Source organism: Haliaeetus leucocephalus, unplaced genomic scaffold (genome assembly GCF_000737465.1).
Source record: "Haliaeetus leucocephalus isolate CR32 unplaced genomic scaffold, Haliaeetus_leucocephalus-4.0 Scaffold696, whole genome shotgun sequence".
In the NCBI taxonomy this organism is placed as follows: domain Eukaryota; kingdom Metazoa; phylum Chordata; class Aves; order Accipitriformes; family Accipitridae; genus Haliaeetus; species Haliaeetus leucocephalus.
In genome coordinates this window covers 309,075-330,574 of record NW_010973132.1, presented here as the reverse complement: position 1 = coordinate 330,574, position 21,500 = coordinate 309,075, and the positions used below count along the sequence as shown (strand labels likewise).

The following is a 21,500-nucleotide window of genomic DNA, read 5'->3' as shown; positions in this document are numbered from 1 at the left end:
ATGTGAGTCACCCATAACTGGTTTCTGATAACATTCTAGGCTATTTAATTTACAATAAAACTGAAGGAGCCCTGAAAACTTGCACAGGCTATAAATTCTAATCCACATGCCTCCCCTTGCTTGAATTTTCAACAGTTGGAATAGAATGGCAGCGAAATCTGTGCTTTCAAATAGACCTGTACAATACTTGACTTCCAATGGATCTGCACAGGTTTAAGTGATCAAAATTACACAATTAAATTTATTGATGGTACACAGGGCAGAATGGAATCCAGCTGCATGGTCCTACAGGACCAAAAGAGAAAATAAATTTTAAAACTTTACTTTTTGAACCTAGGAGAACTACAGCTGAATATTCTAAAAAATTCCAGCTCTTCTTCAAAAAGCACAATCCCCATACAAGCCTTTCTAGATTAGACCATACTTGAATCCATGACATTTACCTTTACATCAGTAAGGTGTGTAAGCCCCTTTGTCATGCCATTTTGTAATTCTGAAACCAACATTTGAGCTTTATATCAGAAATAAAATGCTTCCACATAAAGATATGGAAGCTAAAGAAGAAAAAGACATAAAACGAGAAAAAGTAAACTAAGGAAAAAAGTAAATAAATCAGGACTCACATTTTCAGGCAAGGACTTGGTAATTGCACTATGAGCCATTGGTTCAATACATAACAGGTGGATGATTTCTCTCATGATAACATCTTCTTTTGTCACATTACTCACTCCAGGCACGTATCTTTCCCCTACCAGAGTAAATCAAAAGGAGAAGAATGGCAAATACAATAGTTATAAAACAATTCTGAATTTTGCACAGAGGTAATGCTATTGCTGGGGTATTTCACAGTGTAAGTTTGCATTCGCCAGAAACCTATAGCAAGTGTCTAAGAGGAAAAGTGTTTTTTAGCCTAGCTTCCTAACAAAATGGGCCAAGATGCAATTTCTCTTCATATTCTACTTTAATGTCAATTATGAAGTTAACTAACAGCTTTTTTTACTATGCAACCCCTATTGCTTCCAGTTGACAAATACTTGTGTTACTGAACCATCTATTTAAAATAGGCATTCTCCAGTATCCTCTCCATACCATCTATGTTAAATAAAGTCATCAACCCTGCTTTGTCAAGCTGCAATAATCCATTACTACAACAGAGAGAAATGAAACTTACCCACAACATAGATGAGAATCTGTAGCATCTCTTCGATTAACACATTACATTGTTTGATCAAATCCTACAAGAATTAGTGAAACCAGTTTTGAAAACAAAACAAAAAAAACCCAAAACCAAGCAGGAAAATCTGTCAAATGACACTGAGCTCAGCCTTCAGGTGCACTACTTCACTGAAATACTGTACCATAAGAAGAAACCTCCATTCTAACAAGCTGGAAAAAATGCCTGCGCTTGTAAAGGAGATATTATTCTGCAATTGAAGTGCATGGTTCACATGCAGAAAAAGAAACAACAGCTAAAAATGTATCCCAGATGAAAGGTTATATGCAAGTTCAAGCCTCAAGAAGTAGCAGAACAATCCAAGAAACTTCTGGCCAAAATAAGAACACATAACATGACTTAAGAGACACAAAAATTTTATACAGAAGTCATTTATATGGATTTTGGTAGATGCCCTATGAAATAAAGGTCAAAGAGGGAAAAACCTGTTTGCTAATTTTGAGTAAGCCTCTACAAATTCCAAATACAAAATCATTTATCTAACCACTACGTCCTGTGTTGACTGACTTCTAGTGTGGTCATTAAAAATGTAGTTATCAACAGTAGCTAGTTTTTCTTATTAATGTTCCATAAACTCAAAGCAAACAAATTAATCAGCAGAAATACTTGCCACTTACCTGATCTTTGGTGGGCTTGATCTTTTTGAAAGCATCAGCAAGCTCGTATCTCTGCAGTATCAGCAGAAGGAACTGGTTTGGATCCATAAGAGATGCACCTATCTATTAAAAAAACCAAATGATATCAACATCAGTTACTACTAGAGTTCTTCATTAATTATGAAAAATACTCTTTTACCAAGAAAATTTTTTTACAATCATACAAATTTAATTAAAATTAAAAGAAATTCCATGAAAATTTTATTAGTCAAGCAAGTAATCATTCAGAACATTATACCTGGAGCATGATGATATCTTTATCATACATCTCTTCTCTGCATTTAACATCTTGATAATAGAATACCTGAGAAATAGGAAAACAAAATTTAAGGAGAGATCTAAAGTAATGCACTATCAAATGGGCACCAGTTCATGTCTGAGGCTTTTTTAAACTGTACAGCACCTTTACTGAGTAAGGGAAAGTCCTATGTTTCTTTCAAGACATGTACTTTGATGGAAGTGAAAAATGTTTTTTCACCTCTCCAGAGAAAGTTTATGACATACTTCTTCATACCCCCTTCCAAGACAACATAATTCAAATGGCTGCTACTGATTAAAGTCAAAACATCCTCCTTCTCTTACCCCAGTTCTCAGAGAGACAATTCTACAGGGGGCTACCAATATCTACTTTGATCTCACCAAAGGGTCCTGTGAAGGGTAAACACATAATTTCTGTTGTCAAAGAAAAAAAAAAAAAGTGATGCCAAAGTTGGCAAAATACAAGCACTTAAGTGTAGACTCTTCCTTTCACCTTTACTTTTGCAACAAAAAAGCCCGCAAGTATTATAAAATGGTTTTCACGTCCAGTTATATGGCAGTCAAAAGTTTAGTATGAGATTAAAATAGTTTACCTTTTGCATATAATGATTATCATACACTAAGAGATACTTTTAACATTTTATGTTATAAGCAACAGTACTAACATTACTTACGCAGTGATTTCTTTATCAGATCTGAAATTAGTTTACAGCAGACATCAGTAACATTAATACCATTTCACAGAGTCAAAAACAGTCATAAGAGAGATGAAAACACTTGTCTAATATGGGGAGGCAATCCATTGATGAAGCTGGAAATAAGACTAAGTTACCTAAACTCCCACGTAGAAACTTTTCTACTCAGCCTAGGAGTGACCCCCATGACCACTTTCTGCACTGGATGAAACCACCACTGGGAGCATTACTGAGAAACACTTGCCTACACCATTAGGACCAACTCACTATTGAATACCGTGGGGAGTACCTGGCTTATCAGGGAGAGCCCATTCCTTCTCCACATCTCTGCAGCAACCTGAGCAACCAAGACAAGACATCGCAAAGGATATTCTACTAGCAGCTCCACTTTAAATTCTTCCTAGAATTAAAAAAGAAGGGAAAATAAAAAAAAGGAAAAAAAAAACCAAGCAAGAATAAGTCTGTCAGAGATTTTAAAAGCTAAGTCCTAATGAACAAAGACACATTGGCAGCTGCAAAATAATTTGTGTGTAGCCATGAAAGCTACAGGATATAATTTTAGGCTTTTTCCTTCGCAGAGTATAAATCGCAAGAAGCATTTGGGGGAAAAAAAAAAAAAGAAAAACTTACAGGAGAAACAAACTCATGCAATCTTGAGATGGTTCCAGTCTTGCTTAATCGTACATGAAGACCTACAAAACCAATAGGAAAAAAATTAGAAAATAAATCAAAATCAGTAAAGTTTTGGTTTGTTTTTTGTTGTTTTCTGTTGTTGGTTTTTTTTTTAAGACAGCAGATCTATTACATTTTCACAACAGTTCTTACCAGTCTTACAATCCATTATTTTATGAATAAATCTATTCATTTAATGAATTCATTAAAACCATTTAAATTGAAATGCTAAATATTATTAGCAAAATTTTAATTTCATGTTTAAATCATGTCAGTAACAACTGGATTTCAAGACTACAAGGCTTAACAGATGGTATCTTGGTTTCAAATGATGTGATAAAGAATATATAGCTTAATAATAGCATATGATTTCATTTGCATTCTAGAGAAAGTGGCAATCACCCACTGCTGTGGTCCTTTGTATTCTGACTGGAAATCTGTCCTGGCATGCTGCAAACATGTCTTTTAGGAGTATTTTAACAGTCCTAAGACATATGTGGCTGGAAGTAAATTCCAGATGCAGTAATAATGAACATTCATTTATGCAAAAGAGGTAGAAATAGAAACAGAACCACATAAATTCAAATAGTCCAGAGAAAACTGAAGATGTCATTAAACCATGAAACTTTTCCTTCTCGCCTGACTTTGTCTCTCTCCTGTTTAAAAAATGTCCTCCAACCTCATTGGCAAATGTTTTTTTGAGAAAAACTTTCCCATAGTGGGACATCTGGGGAACAGGATTGCCTGATAGTGAGAATGTCAGAAAGTCAGAGCACAACTGATCTGTGAAGCACTTAATCTAAATGCTTTCCAGAGTAAAGAAATAGGGATGGATGATAAACGTAATTCAAATAGCAATTGAAACAAAACACACCACCTACCAGCAAGAGTCCTAGACAGAGGTAAATGTATGCTGACAGGATCTGCAGACACTCTGTAAGGTCTGCTCTCCAGAGTATGGCCACACAAGTGAAACACTGTCTTTTCCCGTGAGCGGCCATTCGTGCTGCACCTCATCACAGCTTTATGACATTCACTGTAGGCCTTGAGCAACAACTCTTCCTAGAATTTACAATAAATGCATAGCATTATATTTAAAAATCATATATATATGCACTAAAATTCCTCACTTGTTTTTTTTTCCTCTGACAGCATAAACAGTTACTAAAAAGCCACAATATAATTACCACTCTGTTTCTTAATACTGACAAGTACTGGACTGGAGCAGTGAAGCATCCACTAAAGCTAACCGAGAATATGCTTCTGTTCAAAAACGCTGAACTGTCAAATGCTCTAAAAATATATGTGCTTATTTAAGCTGCAATATTTTAATATTTTGCATAGTTTGCACCCCAAATTGGATCAAGAAGCTCCTGAACTGCTATTAGTTCTTCCCTTCTGTCCCTACTGAAAAAAACAACCAAAAAAAAAAAACCCCAAAATGAAACCCACTTCAAAATATCTTTAAGTTAACATATCATACAATTTCCTCCCTTCCTCCAGCACAGGGATGAGCTCCAGCACTGATTAAGACTACTTACAGTGCAATTACCCAATTAGCACAAAGTTTCTGCAGTCCACTTTTACAATTAAAAATTAACACCATGTGCTTCAGAACCTTAAAACTTGACAGTGATACCATGAACATAATTCTCGAAATCTTTAATTGAGATGTATTTTCTCTTTATGATTTGCCTAACACCCTGTGCAGCTTTGTCAGCTAGATGATTATAATCTTCTGACTTCCCATCTCTCTGCCACACCACAGATAAATTATTTCAGATTCTTTTTTTTTGTGGAGATCTGTATTGAACAATAGTGAGCTTTTTTAAAAAGCTGCTATTGAAAAGCACTCAGGAATATTCCCAAAAGGCACGCATGTAAGAAACCCAGACAACTGATATACTTACATCACAGGCACACCACTCCTGGAACATCAAAAGAATGTTCTTGAGTTGCATCTGTATAGCAATAGCTGCTTCCCAGTCAGGGTCCACCTCGATGTGCTGACCAATCTGTCTTTTTATTTCCTCCATTCCCTGAAATGGAGATGCCACAAAATACTCAAGCTAAATCAGTGATCACAGACTTAAAACAACAAAAAAAATCCATAAGCAAATGGTAAAATATAGGTTGTTCAGATACATGTAGCTAAAATTGATGAATATTACTTCTATAAAGTAAACATTACTTTTTCACCCACCCAAGACAGGGACTGAAGCATTTACCATCTTAATTGCACGTTTATATCCACAATATTGCTATGGACAAAAAGACGAGCAAACAAAAGTGCTATAATATCTTTATAACAGCATATTATTAGAAAGAAATTATTTAAATGTGTTGTACCTGCATGCAAGTTAGGATCCTTAGGAATGAAACAAATCCTTCTAAAAACCGCTCCCTCAGACGGTCTGTCCATAATGTGGGTTTGCTGACTAAGACATACCTGTTCCCAAAGAAAACATTATCACCTTTTGCTCAGACTTGTCTTCTACTTATGCTTGTATTTAAAGTGTTCTTTATATTAAAATAATCAACTGCATCGTCACATTACATCACCCTCCCCACCTCAAACTCCTCTTAAAATTTTCACCAAACACTAGAGTTGCTTGATGCAACTGCATCATTTGATATAAACAGATTTTTCTAATTCCAAGGTATTTGGGGTGGTGTGCTTTTACATGATTCCATTTATTAGAGTAATGAGTGGAAAATGCTATGCAGATACAGCTTTCCCAGAATGATAATGAATAGAAACCAAGTTTCCCATATGGTCCTACAGTAGGTATTTTTTGTTTTAAAGCAGTTTTATCATCAGATTCCTGAATTGAAACACCTCATCCTACTGCCAATTTTCTAAGAATTACTCTAGCTTCTCAGCTTTACACTTACCTGAGGTCATATATTACTGCATATACCCGGTTCAGTTTGTCCTGACTGTAACCTTGAAAGTTGAACTTGTCATTTTTGTCTAGGTACTCTGGAAGCACTTCTAGGAGTGTCTCTGTAATGGTGGTGATTACATTTTGCTCTTCAATAAGATGTCGGGCCTGCAAGAATAAAATTAAAATTTTTTCTTCCTATTTTTGTTGAAGAGAACTGTCAAAATAATTTTTCCTTTGAAACCAGTCTTTTTCATTAGAAATTATTTTAAGCATTTCCAAAGACTCCCATAGTATTCACTATGTACAAACACAATTTCTATCTACTTAGCATGTTTGTTCACTCTGACAGCTTCAATGTGACAGACATGCTATTTTTTCCAGAAAAATCATTTAGAAAAGGACTTCTACAGTAGTATTTCAGGCAAGAAACATAATCTTTAAAACCTACAAGTATACTTCCCCCAACCCCCACAGGGTTTAACAATATTTCACCCCCACAAAAAGACATTTAACCATTTTTTTTTGCCCCTCCCCACAAGTGTTTAAAGTTACATAAGAAGGTATATGTGAACAGTAAATGAACACAGAAAGTTAATGCAGAGAATGATGCTGCCTAAAACGTCTTTAAATTTCTTTAAGTTTGCATTCCCTCCATCTTCTGTAATGAATTTTCACATAAACTCAAGCTCTTGCTTTCATATTGACCATAACAATCTCAGAATCATTCATTTTCAACTCAGCAATGCATAACGACTCTCTGCCAAGTACAGCAGTCTGCAAAGGTGGTACTGCTAGCAATTCTCAAATTTATTTTACATTTCTAGTGGAGACAGGCTGTACATACCAGAGTAGGTACAGTGAACATCTGAACCGAGAGTGCTGTCACAGAAAGAACTCTGTCATGATCATCACTGATGTATTCTTTTTGCAATGCCTTGTAATACTAGGAAAAAAGAATATTGGGGAAATTAAATAAATAAAACAAGTGTTAATGAGGAATGTTTACTTTTTATTTGCAAGAATTACATCTTAACGTCCTTCTTTCTTTCTAATAGAAGCAGTTCAAACAACAAAACCAGCACAATCTCCTCAGTGCACCAAAGCAATTAAATATGTGCCCCACTGCCTTAATACTGAAGATGAGCACGAATTTAACTGTTCTACCAGATTGGAACAAAAATATTTCTTCTCCTACAACAAATCTTCCCCAAGAAAAGAAATTAAATATCTGAAAAAAGGATCCATAAAGACATTAACTTAGTATAAAACAAGTCTTCCTCCTGTGGTGAACTGCATGGATAGTTATTCAGCAGCTGTCTGTAACAGATGTGTACAATGAGTAATGTAATTTTTTGTCTGCTTTCAGTCCAGAGAAAACCATGAAGTGTCAGTCACCTTTGTCAGGATTAAAAAGTCTCACCCTAAAACAAAAAACACTTGGTCTCATGTTTTGTATATTTCTTAACTATTGTATCTAATTTTTAAAGAGAAAGACCAGTTTCAGTTGCAGTTCATCTGCCATTTCAAAAGATACATAGAATACTAACAATACTGCATTCAAAATGAGCATATCTACCTACATGATCATAAGGAACAAACCAATGACATTGGAATTAATGCAGTCTATAAAGGCTGAGCTAGTTGTTGAAGCTCTGCTTGTTGAAAATTCAGTATTTATATTGAAAAAATTTTCAGGTTTGGGGGAAATTTTACAAAGCTAGTAAAAATTCATGGCATAAAAAACAAATAACCATTTACCTTCACAAATTCCACAGCAAAAAGTTTTTTGTATTCCATTTCCATGAAAAAACTACTGAAGATAAGTTCATGAAGAACCTTCCTTGCCCCTGTGAAGAGCCAATACAATGCACATCACTTTATCGTACTAAGATGCAGCTTTTTGTGGAAAAGAGGAATAGATTATTAAATTAAAAATCATTAAAATCCTTGAAAAGGTAACAAAGTATATGAACAAAGTTATTAATATTTTTTATTATTTTTAACATTTGTTGGTATGTATTTAAAACCGAGGGTAAGCACCAAGTCACTCATAGTCAGGCTACATCTTGTGGAAAGATTCTTCAAAATACATGAAGCAGGAAAAATTCAGGATGCAAATACATACACAAAATATCAATTATCTCAGATATAAAAATAAAGGCTGTATAAAAACCATAAAGAAAAAATTATAAAGAAATGTAACTCCATCTGCATAGCACTTATTTACTTTTACACATTTGTTACACACATGAAAAATTAATTTGCCTCTGGATACACAAACCTTTATGAAGTTTTGCATCCCATAGCATCAACTTGCTTATGAAGCACGGCTTTTCAGATCCAGCTTCCTCTTTGAGACATATTTGACAAAAGATCTGGCGAAAGTCACCTAGAGGGATAAAACTACTCATTTGTACAAGAATGCTTTGATAATTAAATGATACAAGCCAACAATGAGAATTACAAAATTCTGTTCTTTAAAAAAAAAAAAAAAAAAGGAAAAAAGAAGGCACTTAAGTATGAATTATTTTTAACAAACTTTTTTCTCAGTGAACATACTCCCACATACTCTCTCCTTACTAATTTCTTCCTGTTATTCTTACCTACTTTATTTAATAAATCCAGTGATGCAAAAGAGTATTTTAAAATGAAAAGCATTTAGACAGTTTTGCAAAGCAGATCCATAAGAAGAGTCCACTATGTCAGCACAGAAACAAACAGGCTAGGCAAGTCTATGCTGGTCCCTGCCTTGGGCCCTGAAAGTCAGTCTTTTGTAGAATTTCAGAACATTATTTTGTATTTTCTTGCACCTGTCAGTAAATACAGTATTTGCTGAAGCAGTTTTGGGGATCAACATATCAGAGTCACTCATGGGTACTAACGTTCAGAAATGAGCTTTTACATTACTCATTTCAAATGGAAAAGTAGAGTGCCATGAATAAAGTTCCTGACAACCTGGAAATAACAGTATTGAAAGCTTCTTGATCAGTGTTCTACCACTTGAAGCAAAACCAGGAAAAGGGAACCACCAGACCACCAAAAAGTTCCAGCTGAGTACAGAACATCAGGCTCTTCAAGCACCTACATATATAATCCAGAAGAACATGGACAGCAATGTTAGACTTCAATCTTTGTGCTTGAAGACTCTCATAAAACATAAAGTATCAGTTAACCTATAACAATTTCCTAAGCCAAAATGCTACACCCAACATGGGAGACTCCTTTTTAGTTTTAGCTTATCTCTCAGCTAAAGAAGTATTGCTTAAAAAACTAAAATTTGGGGGATTTGCTGGGGCACTGACACTGACTTGTCTATACTCACACAGTCAACAGCTGAATAATTAGCTGTCAGTTGGCATTTCAAATAAAGTAATCTCATAAAATTGAAAATAATAAGAAAAGTTATCCAGGAGGAAAAACGTGTATAAAAATCAAACTTTCACTAGAAACCTTGAAATAAACCACACAGTCAAAACCTTGTACCAATTAAAAGAACTGTCTGAGGAACTCAGACCAGCAAGAAAATACCATCAGTGAAATAAATACAATGTTGAAAAAAACAGAAAGCTAAAATTTGTAAAATATTGTAAGGAATTAAAAAAAGGTACAATTCTGATATCTGTATTTCAAGGGAAATATTGGAAAGTAAGTGTTTGGGAAAAAAAAAAAAAAAAAGAAATTCACTTTATTATCCAAGCTTAACAAAAGAGGCTGAAGCAGGCCAACAGATTTACCCTATCAAGAAGGAGGATAAGCAGCAAGTAGAGCTTAATATATGCGTATTTGTATGGTGAAAAGAAATTTTATAATGTCTTTAGTTTGGCAAAACACAGGCATGACAAAACCCAGTAACAGAAATCAAAATTAGATTGATTCAGAAGTCGTATTTAAAACCATGAGCATCATCAAACACCAGAACAATGTCTGAAAGTTTAAAATAGACTTCCTACTACTGGACAGATTTTTAATTTAAGACTTTTGTTTGTTTGTTTTACTGACACTGTCTAATTAACCGCAACTATCAAATCTGAAGCAGGAATTAATTCAGGCAGAGGATGTATGCTTTCACTAATCAAGACGTTCTGCAGCTTTCCACCAGCACTGGGAAGAGCAGCTTTTAAGCAAAGAAGTCACTGAAATAGGGCATGTGATGCTGAAACTGAGGATAAAAAACTTCTAGAGGAACAGACAGAGCTCAAGCAGGGAAAGACATTTATTTTAACAAGAAGGAACAGAAAAGTACTGCTATTTGTAACCATACCGATGGATATCAGCATCCATACTACTGTATTATTTATTTACTAATTAGGAGGAATGGGAATGTATTTTAATAAGGGAGTATCATATATAACACTGCTAAAGACATTTTTGAGAGAACTAGTCATTCAAACACTGACATAGCATTATCGTAACAAAAATCTATTGTGCTTACTTGAATAGCTCATGAGTTTATTCAGCCAAGAACCAAGGCGCAAGGCAAACTTCTGGTGAGCCATAACATCAGCATGCAGAACCTCCACGTGAAGTGGTCGTTGAGAAACATTTTCAGAATGCCTCTAGGAGTCAGGTAAATAGTAGTAGGTATAAAATAAAGGTAACATGAATTTTCATATTTGTCTTCAACACCCATTACGTCTCCCAAGCATAAAAAGAAATCAGCTTCACGTTTTATTTCTGAAGGTATCTACCTATACCAAATGTGGTAGGGTAAATTCAATTTCAAAAAGTTCACAGGCAAGTTATAAAAGTATATGAAGTACTAAGTTAAAGACTGTACAGCAGACAAGTAAGTCTTCGGTATTAATAATTATAAGGTTGATTTTTTTTGTTTTTTAAGTGAGAAAGATATTTTAGGAAGTTACCTTGATTTCTTCTTTCGCTTCCTGACAAGAGGCATAATGTCCTGCCTTAACAGCTCTACGACCCTGTTTAAAGACAATATTGACCATGAGACCAACATAAAACAAAACAAAAATGTCACAAGCCTGACCTTTGCTATGTTTTTTATACACAAAAGGAAAACAAGGACCAACATTAGTCATGGTGCTTTTAGACATCTAGAAGCAAACAAAAATTAACATAATTATCTTCAGGAAAAAGCTATTTTAATTAAATTAACAACAGAACAACTAAGTACAGTCTGAGTATCTTAATATTATTAGATAAGGAAAATTCATGTACACATTAAAACAGATGAGAGGGATTTCCACAGAATACTTTACACACAAACCATATCAACTTTCTTCCTAGCACAAAGTACACTCCTCCTGAATTGCTTTTCTACAATCTTTCCTACTATTTCTTATTTCCGTATATGAAATACCAGGGTATGTCATACATGTGGGTTTGATAGCTCTTTCATTAAAACCAGGAACAGGTTGAGCTTAGATCTCAAATTCCACCCAAAGGGAATCAGAGGTATGGGCTTCCAAAACAAGCTCTCCACAGAGCAGAATTTCACACAAGAAGAGAGGAAGTAGCTGTATGTTGTGGAACCGTTATAATTAAACCAATACAACCTAGTCCTGTGCTGTAGCAGGTGCTTTGTAAAATGAAGTCTGATCAACTCTGGATCTAAAATTTAGATTTCAGTCAAAAGGAACCTTCATAATGAAAACCTTTAAAAGTTACTCTATAAGCATGCATGTATATACATATTTTACAAAACCTGCAACTGCAGGACAAGATTTGTAATTACCTAAGACTGACACTGCTAACTAAATACAACTAAACTTTCATTACCTGAACAAAGAGAAACACAAAAAGAAAACACAGTTTTTACAGATTAAAAAAGGATTCAAATAATAGTAAGATGTTTTATATGTAAATACACAACAAATACATATACAGCTATAGACAGTTTCTCTGTATGCTAACAAGTAAGTTTTGTACTTTTGTGAAGTGAAAAAATATGGTTGCAATTAAGATAATTCAAACTCTGATCATGCTTTTTTCCCCCCCAGTGGAAAAAAAAAAATTTACATTTCTAGTGTAAGGTCTTTACATGGGACATTAGTTTGAAAAATGAAGTAGTAAAATTGCCAGGTTCACCCACATTCCTTCATGGATTCTTCCTGGTTTCATTTGCTTAATTTGAAGTTTTAACATTTTCATCTGAAGTCAGAGCCAGAAGAAGCACTAACTCTTGCAAAATGTAAGGTACGTTTCTGAGTAAATATAACTAAATATGCATATTGCTGACTTAGTACTTTTCTGAAAAATATACATTAAAATAAAACATTAATCTCAGCTAAGAACAAAAAAAAAAAAGGTAAAGAAAACATGCCAAACATGAAAGGAGCAACTTCAGATAAACCAACTCTTCCCCTTCGCAAGAAACTGCATCTTTGTACTGAAGAAAAAAATTAATACCGTTTAAAAACTTTCTTGAAGCAAGTGCTTTCTCTCTCCTCAAGCTCCAGCATCTCAGAAACAAAGATTCTATGATCAAGAGACTATAGTAGCACTTATTAATGATTAAAAAGTTACTTTCTCCCATATCCAGAATGCACTAACCTCTTTATCTATGGCAGTAGTATGCAACTGGGCTTCACCGAGTTCGCAGCCAAGTGCCCTTTGCAGGCTATAGATGACATGATCATAAGAATGATGTTCATCATTGAAAAGGACACAGTAGTAGCTGTCTACCTTCTCTCTACTAGGAAAAAGCCAACATATCACACAAATGAAAATAAAATTGTAAGTAGAGTCCTATCCAATACAAGCAACAGCTAACTTGATAGCTTGAGAGAAACATCAAATACAAAAAAATTATAGAAGAAAATTAAGCATGTTCTTCATGTCAGAGACACACATCCCTCACCATCTATGCCAGAAAAAGCCACAGAAACCATGTATCAAATACAAAGGAGATTTTAAGTTATTTGATTATTCCATTATTATTTCCTCTCTCTGCTGTTTTATGATGCCACTTGTCTTTTTAACGTGACAACAGTCTTTTTCAATTTTCATAGAATCATAGAATAGTTTGGGTTGGAAGGGACCTTTAAAGGGACATCTTCAACTAGATCAGGTTGCTCCCTTGTCCCTGAGGGCAGTTTCCTGGGGGTCCTGTTAACTAATTTCTTGAAGAGATGGAAGCTTTCTTTCCTAAAATTCAGTGTCCTGACTTTATTCTTCCCCTGATCCATATCCCTCAGTACTGCGAACTCCACCACTGCATGATCACTGCAGCCCAGGTTGCCTCCAATCTTGACATCAGCGATTAGCTCATTTCTGGTGGTGACCAACAGGTCCAGTATCACAGCCCTGCTGGTAGGGCCGTCTATTACCTGACTTAAGAAGTTAACCTCAATGCATTCCGGGAGTCTCCTGGATTGCCTACAGCTCGCCATGCTACCTTCCAGCAGATGTCAGGGTGCTGAAGTCCACCAGCAGGACAAGAGCCTGCTAGCGCGATGCCTCCTGTAGCTGGAGCAAGAAGGCTTTGTCAAGAGGCTCCCCTTAATCGGGCGGTCTGTAGTAGACACCAACTGCAAGGTTCCCTTTGTTGCCACGGTCTCTGATTCTTACCCATAAGCTTTCAACCTGCTCATGGCTATTCTTCAGAGACAGCTCTTCACACTCTATCCAGTTCTTGATGTAGAGGGCAACGCCTCTGCCCTTCCTTCCTTGCCTCTCCCTTCTGAACAGCCTGTAGCCATTGACAGCCACAATCCAGTCATGGGATTCATCCCACCAAGTTTCAGTAATGACAACTATGTCATAGCTTTCTAGCAGCACGGTGGCTTCCAACTCCTCCTGTTTGCTGCCCATGCTGCGTGCATTGGTGTAGAGGCACTTCAGCTGGGCTGTTGGCCATGTCACCTTCTTAGAGGAACAACCCTTAATTCCTTTGAGGCATTTCCCTGGTGTTTCCCTGTTGGCTCCTACTACCTCAGGAGCCCCTGGTTCATCTCTGTAAGACTTCAAGTGTGCTCCAGTGTACCCAGCATGTCTCAGAGCAACAGGCTGAGGGCCCTTGCTAGCACCCCATCCCTCTAACCTTGGCGTGTCATCCCACAGCTTGTCACGGGCGAGCCTGATATCATCCCCATCCCTATTCAAGTCTAGTTTAAAGCTCTGTCAATGACCCCACTAGCTCCTAAGCAAAGACCAACCCTCTTCTCCCTTTGGGAAAGGTGAATCCCATCTGACAGCAGCAAGTCTGGTGCCATGTAGGCCATCCCATTATTGAAAAAGCCAAAATTGTGGTGGTGACACCAGCCACGGAGCCATGTATTAATAGACTGGGTCCACTTGTTTCTTCCACTATCACTGCCTGCAACTGGAAGAACAGAGGAAAAAATAACCTGTGCTCCAGATTCCCTTACCAACCATCCCAAGGCCCTGAAGTCTCTTTTGATCGCCCCTGGACTATGTGTTGCAGCTTCATCACCACCAACATGGAAGAGCAGTAATGGGTAATAGTCCAAGGGCCATACCAGGCTAGGAAGTTTCCTAGTGATGTCCTTAACCCGGGCCCGGGGATGCAGCAGACTTCCCTAAGAGAAGGGTCCGTCCAGCATATTGCACCCTCTGTCCTACTCAGAAGGGAGCTGCCTACAACTATAACCTGTCTTTTCTTCCTCGTGGAGGTGGTTATGATAAAGGGGGTAGGCCTTTCTGACCTTGGCAACACCTCTGGTATAGATGGACCGTCATCCACATCATTCATCGACTGGCCTTCCACATCCAGAGCCTCATACCTATTGTACAGAGGCACCTGGGCAGGCGAGGTGGGCCAGGAGGGGGTTCATCTGCCACCCCGAGTGTGGACTTTCCTCCATTCACTCCTTTCCTTTAAGCTACTGCCTTCAGCCTGGTTGGGGGAGGATACAGGATCCCCTTGATCTTGGGTTTTTTCTGGTGGCTGTTCCTGTTTCTGTCTTAGGAAGGGCAGAGCATGGTTTCACCAGTCTATCTCTTTCTCAGATTCCCTGATACTCCTTAACCTTTCTACTTCCTCTCATAGCTCTGCCACCAGGCTGAGCAGACTATCTACCTGGTCACACCTCACACAACTGTTCTCACTACTGCCATCCATTACCCGTGAAAGGCCCTGGCACTCTCTGCAGCCTGGGACCTGGATGGCTGCATGTTTTCATGGGAGCTCCGTCTGGGTTGCCACATCCATTCTGGTGAGCGCATAGGACATAGCTCTCCACCAGATGGATACCATAGCTAAGCTCCTTCTGAGAGGGTGGTAACCACCAGCTGAACTCACCTCTTGAGCTGGTAGGGTGACTACACACAAACTGCCGCGCCACGTCCTGGCTGGCATGCCAGCGCTCTGTTTGCCTGTTCTGTTCGCAGCAGTCCTGGTAGCTAGTGCTCCCTAGGCTGCTTTTTATAGGTGTGGGGGTGGTAGGGGTTGCTCTGGCAATGCCCAGGCCTCATCAGCATCTCCCACAAAAGCTGCCAGTTCCTGGCAGGCCTCTCCACTGCCCTGGCATTTCCTTGCCTCCGGAAAACCCACTGTGTGCCAAGTTCTGCCACTCCACTGCAGATTGGGCCAGCTCTGGAGCAGCTCCCCTTGACAACTGATGGAGCACAGTCACGCACTATTTTTCCCACGAAGTATCAAAAGCTTTTCTCTATATAACTGTAGGTCAAAAATGCTACAGGACTCTTTACAGGGATTTTGGCGCTAATATGTTTGCATGAGTGTAAGAATACCACAGGCAAAATTATTACCAAAGTTTCTAATGCCTTGAAGAGAAAGTTGGAAATACTCCCTACCTAATTGTGAGCTCCGGAGGCAGTTCCTTTTCCTCTTCCCATATAAGCATATCTACCATGTATTTTATCACAGAGGGAAACACCCTCCTAGAGTGCTCCATAATTTCTTCATTCAACTGACATTCAGAATTCTGTAAAACAGGAGAAAATATTAATATGGAAAAGAAATTTAAAAAATTAAAAGATTGGTAGAACACCTTATTGCTATATTTGTTTCAGGAAATTAGCCTTTTCTTGATTTTCAAGCAAATTAATCTCACCTAATTTCTTGTCTTCAAAATTATTTCATCCCAAGGGTTTTCAGTAGTATTCCAACAGTTTCATCTACTTTTTTTTTTTTTTCCCCACATCCCGTTTTTATCTAGGAACAGACTACAAAAGGCCTCACCAAATGTGTTAGGAAACTTCAATGTTTTTTTTTTTAAACTTAAGTTTACAAAAAGCTGGTTAACAGCTTTCTGTACACCTGGAGATATTAAAAGTTTGCAGTCCAGACCAAAATTCTTCCCCTGCATTGCTTGCTCGTCTGTGTGAGTATTCTGTCAAACATTTATGACACTCCTTGAACAGAATCATCCAAGGAAACATAAATCTGTTCTTTTCAGAGGTCCCATCCCAGATCTAGAAATCATTCAAAATATCCCTGTGAACTGACATATTCCCCATCCACCCAGATAAAGCTCATTAAATGAATTGTCTACATCATATAATATTATTAATCCTTTCCATAAGCATTTAAGCAGGAGAGAAATTAAGGTCATAACAAAGAAAATCATTACCAAATCTGCACTTAAGAATGAAGCAATCAATATTCAGGTACAAGACATAGATACATTGCAATGACACGGTGTGAAAAGAGGGCTTTAATCCAAAGGCCCTGATGACCTTTTCCACATACCAACTTCCTTTCAGCATATGCATATATAAATGGTATATAATGTTGCTATTAATGTTAATGCAACCAAATCCAGTGATTTCATACACAAATATGACACAGAAACAGAGGCTGATATTCTCCAGGGTATTTACACAAAGTTTCCTATAACTTTAGGATCACCCAAACTGCCTACAAAATCTAAGTATGTATGTTTGCCAGAGTGAGAAAAACATGAGAAACAAAGATGCTTTCCAAGACTAAAGCTTTTCACATGGGACTTTTAATCCCAAAGTACTAAGGGCACTCACCTCTGCAATACACAGCCTGACATGTTAAATATAAAAGAACCGAAAGAGTGATGTGTTTAATATAGCTAAGAATCATGTTTGTGAAAAATTCTTAAATCAACTGTACTCACATTTATCAAGCAGATTGCTTAAAAAAATAATAAAACAACAAACCACTAAATACCAACAAATCCAAACCCCAAGTAAAATTATGTTGTGTCCATATGATGGAAAAGCTAAAAAGGTAGTGGAAGAGAAGTAAAAATGCGTTAACATGACCAATTGCTTCCAAAGCTCTGAACAACAGTTTTCTGACCCGATAAGCATTAGAAGAATAATTTGGAGTCAAACATACAATCTAAAATGTCTGCCAATGAAATCATGGTCTATAAATATCACTGTGTGTACATAATTTTGGATAAGCTTGTGGTAGATCTTGGTAATTAAGAATGTAAATGTCTGGGGTAATTATTTTTTTCCTCAGACTGACAAAGCTATCATCATCTTAAAGTTTGGAGCAGAATGAAAAAACTATAGTGCTAAGAATAGTCTAATTGAACTGAGTTGTATATATACTAAATTTTTTTCCAGTATTTCTTAAGAGTTCGGCTTTTTAAGTATTAATGTATGTTAAGGAAAAATGATAGAGCTGGAGGAAAATGCAGAGCCATGCAGAGATACTCCAAACAAGAACCTTGTAGTAAGACATGCTGCTCTCCTTCAGTCTGTAGAAGAAATCAAAGGAAACCACATCAAAGGATTTATAAATTATTAAAAGTGGGGATTGTACTCATACAAATAGTGAAAAGTTAAATGATGCAATGCCAGCTCCAATGCTATCCACATTAATAGAAGTCACAGTAAAATGAAATTAAGATACATCTAATGTAGACTGAAAGGGTAAAAATAAAATTGCCTCAGAACTATGCCCAAAAATGTGTAATTATTTAAGCTTCAGGTAAAGCTTCAGAAAACAAAATTGCAGAAGACTGAAAAAAGTATGTTTAGATATCAAAGTTTAAAAATAACTAACAACCAAATTTTTTTTTTTTTTTTTAAAGCAAATGTGCCTGGGAAGTATTTTTATGTTATCTCAGACATGAATTCTTAAAGTTATCTGGTTTTAAGGACACATTTAGGCAAAAAAGTTTTTATTTCTCTGGCATAGTGAAGACATTAATTTGGAAGCAATAGGGAACGGATGACTCCTAAAAGCCTGGAGTGTGGATTCTAAAATGAAGGATTGCTTTTCTGAGCCCCATATTACATACATGCCACCAGGTTTTGTAAATATCTCCTCATTGTAAGTTGTTTTTTTTTAAACTAAGGTTTAAGTACGATTTTTGTAAGGGTACTGTATTTTACTAATGCTCACCTCATTATCTCAGAAAGGCTAAAAACTCTGGTGCTTATCTTTAATGTTGTAGACTGAAATCTGTCCTCTACTAAGGGCTCATTTTTAAAAGGAGGTCATTCTGTAAATCAAAGTCTAAACTTAATCTACCTTTTAAAAATAGCAGCCAGTTCCCAAGCACATTTTTACCATGTTCTGCATAGCAGACAAACATACTGCAAACATATCCTTCCTCTTATTTGCTCCCACCTGATCAGAGTAAGTTTATAAACACCCTAGCATGATATATCCTTTGCACTTAAGAGTAATTAAGGGAATACTGGTCAGGGTCATCCAGAAAAGAGTGCTTTTTGTTTGACAAGCATGTGATAGACTTCTATCAGAAAACATGCTGGAAAAGAAATATGCAAGATGCAAAGTGCATTTGGAACAGACAACTCATTTCTTTTAATAAGCGCTATATCCTGAGAAAATTCCGACATCATGAATGTCCTTGATTCTCAAAATGGAGAACGAACTGTGAGGTAATTCAAACACCAACAAACCTCTTTGTCATAAAAAATCCCTGACAGACAAGTCTTTTATTAAAAAAGGAAGATGGTCATGTAATGCAATCTATCAAATAGTTAAATATAGTATATATATTAATATATACTGATGCATTTTATTGTTGTAGTGGTTGTACTTCTGCCCTTTTTACTAGAGAGTCTACATAGACTGACTGCATAATAACTACATATATTGTTATGAAAAAGATGTTCTAAAGGAAAGTGAGGTAAAAAGCAGAATATACTTTCAGAGGTGCAAATATCAGACCTGTGTGATCAAAATCTATACCTTGCAGAGAAACAGGTTCCCCAGCAGGAAGTAAACATTTCATAAACCATTTTAGGGACTCTGGTCAGAGTTGTTGGAACCAAAAAATACTATTATTCTCAAAAGTAAAGTGCTGAAACAACTGTTAGAAAATCTCATACAGAGACCTAAATTTTAAAGCTGGGAGATACAATCTATTTTGTTTAGAATCTCTTTGTTAAAGTTCTTACTGTGCCTCATGGGTCCACATTCATCCAGGTATCTGTGTAATTTTTTTTGAGAGCCATCACAGGTGAAATCCATAATGTATGCTAGCTACTGTCTGTAAGACAAACTGCTCACCTGAGACATAAGTAATATGACTTACCTAGGAGCAATGAAGATGCTTTGGCTGGAAACACTTAATTCTCAACTGAGACCTGAACGTTTTGTCTTAAGACCATTGCTAAATTCTCTTCGTGATATGATAAGGACCTCTTGGCAATCAGCTAGAAATCGGATACTGAGCATCTTGTAACATAAGTTTTCCATAGTATCCAAAGGTGGCTTTGAAGCTGGTAGACACATGAGTTCTCTACCTTCCCATGTCTTTATAAACAGTACCACAAATTTAGAATTGCGAAAAACCCACCCTATTTTCCTTCAGAACACAAGGAGGAAAATGCATACTTCCCAGATAGGAACTGTGCTAGTTTCTTATTCTGGAAACACCTCTAGAACATGCTGGAAAAAAGTATTAAACACATATGTAGTAAGTAATGGTGACAGCAGTAAAACTAACAATACCATAGCTATTTTGGGGTATTCTAACAATAAGGAAACAATTTGGCTCTCTTGATTACAGGTTTTCATAAGTAATATGTAGGTATCAGCCGCCCATGGCTTAGTACTCACGAGTAAGTACTGCACAGCAGAATAGACTTCACTGAAGTAGAGGCAGGGGAACATTACAATAACAAGCTCCCAGTGGGAATCAGATGAACCTTTCTTGGAGCTTCAACTATTTTTATCCCTGAAATCCATTCAGATTCATCATTTTTTGAAGTATGGACAAGTGAAGGAAAACTTTGTCTCATTTTTCTGTAATACCAGTGCTCTTTACTCCTTTTCCATTTGATTTTTTTGGCCAGATCATAAAGAACAGTACTTTTGCAACAAAACCAGGAGGAATTAGGGGTCTATTCGCAATGATGAGTGCTAAGGGGTTTTTTTTGTCCTGATTTATCTCAGAATGTAGGACTCTGAAAAAAAACAATTGTACCTGAAGCAACTGATTTGCCTACATTCTCTTTGAGAACTACTTATAAAATGGCATATTTCTCATTAATACACTGCTTTATGAGGTACAATAAGCAGGAGACATCCTAGCATAAGAGGTTAGTTTTAAAGCATAGGGACTTATTTTAGTCATAGTGACACATCACACACCAGAAGTAACTGACAAAAAAAAATTGTTCAGTAATGCAGTAATGTGGAAAAGAGAAAATATTATTAAAATGAAGTACTATATCTAAACATTTACTAACCACTGGGAAACCAATTGTTTGTAAATAAGAACCAAGTAATACACATAGGAAAGAAAAGAGCAAGAGACTGCAATTTTAATTTCAAACCAAAGACAGAAATGCACAAGACAAGTAGCTGGAACTGTTGTACTGTTTTTGCCTTTGCTTTGGAGACAAAGGATGTCCAATATATATGTTTGACCCCAACAAACACCTTAACCAAGGAAATCCTGATTCAAATCTATTGGACCTGCTACATGAATTATACACTATACATACTTTCACATACAGGAATAAGCACTTTTTTTAAAAAAGGCAGTATTTACAATATTTATTCTTTCACTTTAAGCAATATTCTTACTTCTTTTGCAGAACCTGATGCTCCAGGCTCATGTTTAGTACACAGCGGTCCAGCCTTCCATGCCTCTGTGTCCCCACAGTCACAAAATCCACCTCCAGTGGAGCTATGCATCTGTAAAAACCATGTATTCCAGTCACAAAATATGCACATAAAAAG

At 36.6% G+C, this 21,500-nt stretch overlaps 1 protein-coding gene across 5 annotated transcripts in view; it reads right to left on the bottom strand.

Moving 5' to 3' along the window:
* The window catches only part of UBR1 (ubiquitin protein ligase E3 component n-recognin 1), a 72,576-nt gene that overhangs the window by 35,907 nt on the left and 15,169 nt on the right, over positions 1 to 21,500 (bottom strand). For 4 of the 5 annotated variants that reach the window (XM_010580031.1, XM_010580027.1, XM_010580029.1 and 1 more), the window contains exons 4-21: positions 21,345 to 21,455; positions 16,145 to 16,275; positions 12,920 to 13,061; positions 11,266 to 11,328; positions 10,836 to 10,959; positions 8,685 to 8,792; positions 8,162 to 8,250; positions 7,248 to 7,346; positions 6,411 to 6,568; positions 5,865 to 5,964; positions 5,426 to 5,554; positions 4,397 to 4,577; positions 3,474 to 3,535; positions 3,133 to 3,243; positions 2,129 to 2,194; positions 1,852 to 1,953; positions 1,172 to 1,235; positions 624 to 748 (exon numbers count right to left, since the gene is read on the bottom strand). In XM_010580031.1, the coding sequence (XP_010578333.1) occupies positions 624 to 748; positions 1,172 to 1,235; positions 1,852 to 1,953; positions 2,129 to 2,194; positions 3,133 to 3,243; positions 3,474 to 3,535; positions 4,397 to 4,577; positions 5,426 to 5,554; positions 5,865 to 5,964; positions 6,411 to 6,568; positions 7,248 to 7,346; positions 8,162 to 8,250; positions 8,685 to 8,792; positions 10,836 to 10,959; positions 11,266 to 11,328; positions 12,920 to 13,061; positions 16,145 to 16,275; positions 21,345 to 21,455 (1,965 nt within the window). Of the gene's footprint in view, positions 1 to 623; positions 749 to 1,171; positions 1,236 to 1,851; positions 1,954 to 2,128; positions 2,195 to 3,132; positions 3,244 to 3,473; positions 3,536 to 4,396; positions 4,578 to 5,425; positions 5,555 to 5,864; positions 5,965 to 6,410; positions 6,569 to 7,247; positions 7,347 to 8,161; positions 8,251 to 8,684; positions 8,793 to 9,358; positions 9,479 to 10,835; positions 10,960 to 11,265; positions 11,329 to 12,919; positions 13,062 to 16,144; positions 16,276 to 21,344; positions 21,456 to 21,500 lie in introns of those variants that run through there. The other variant, XM_010580030.1, reaches the window with a different exon arrangement.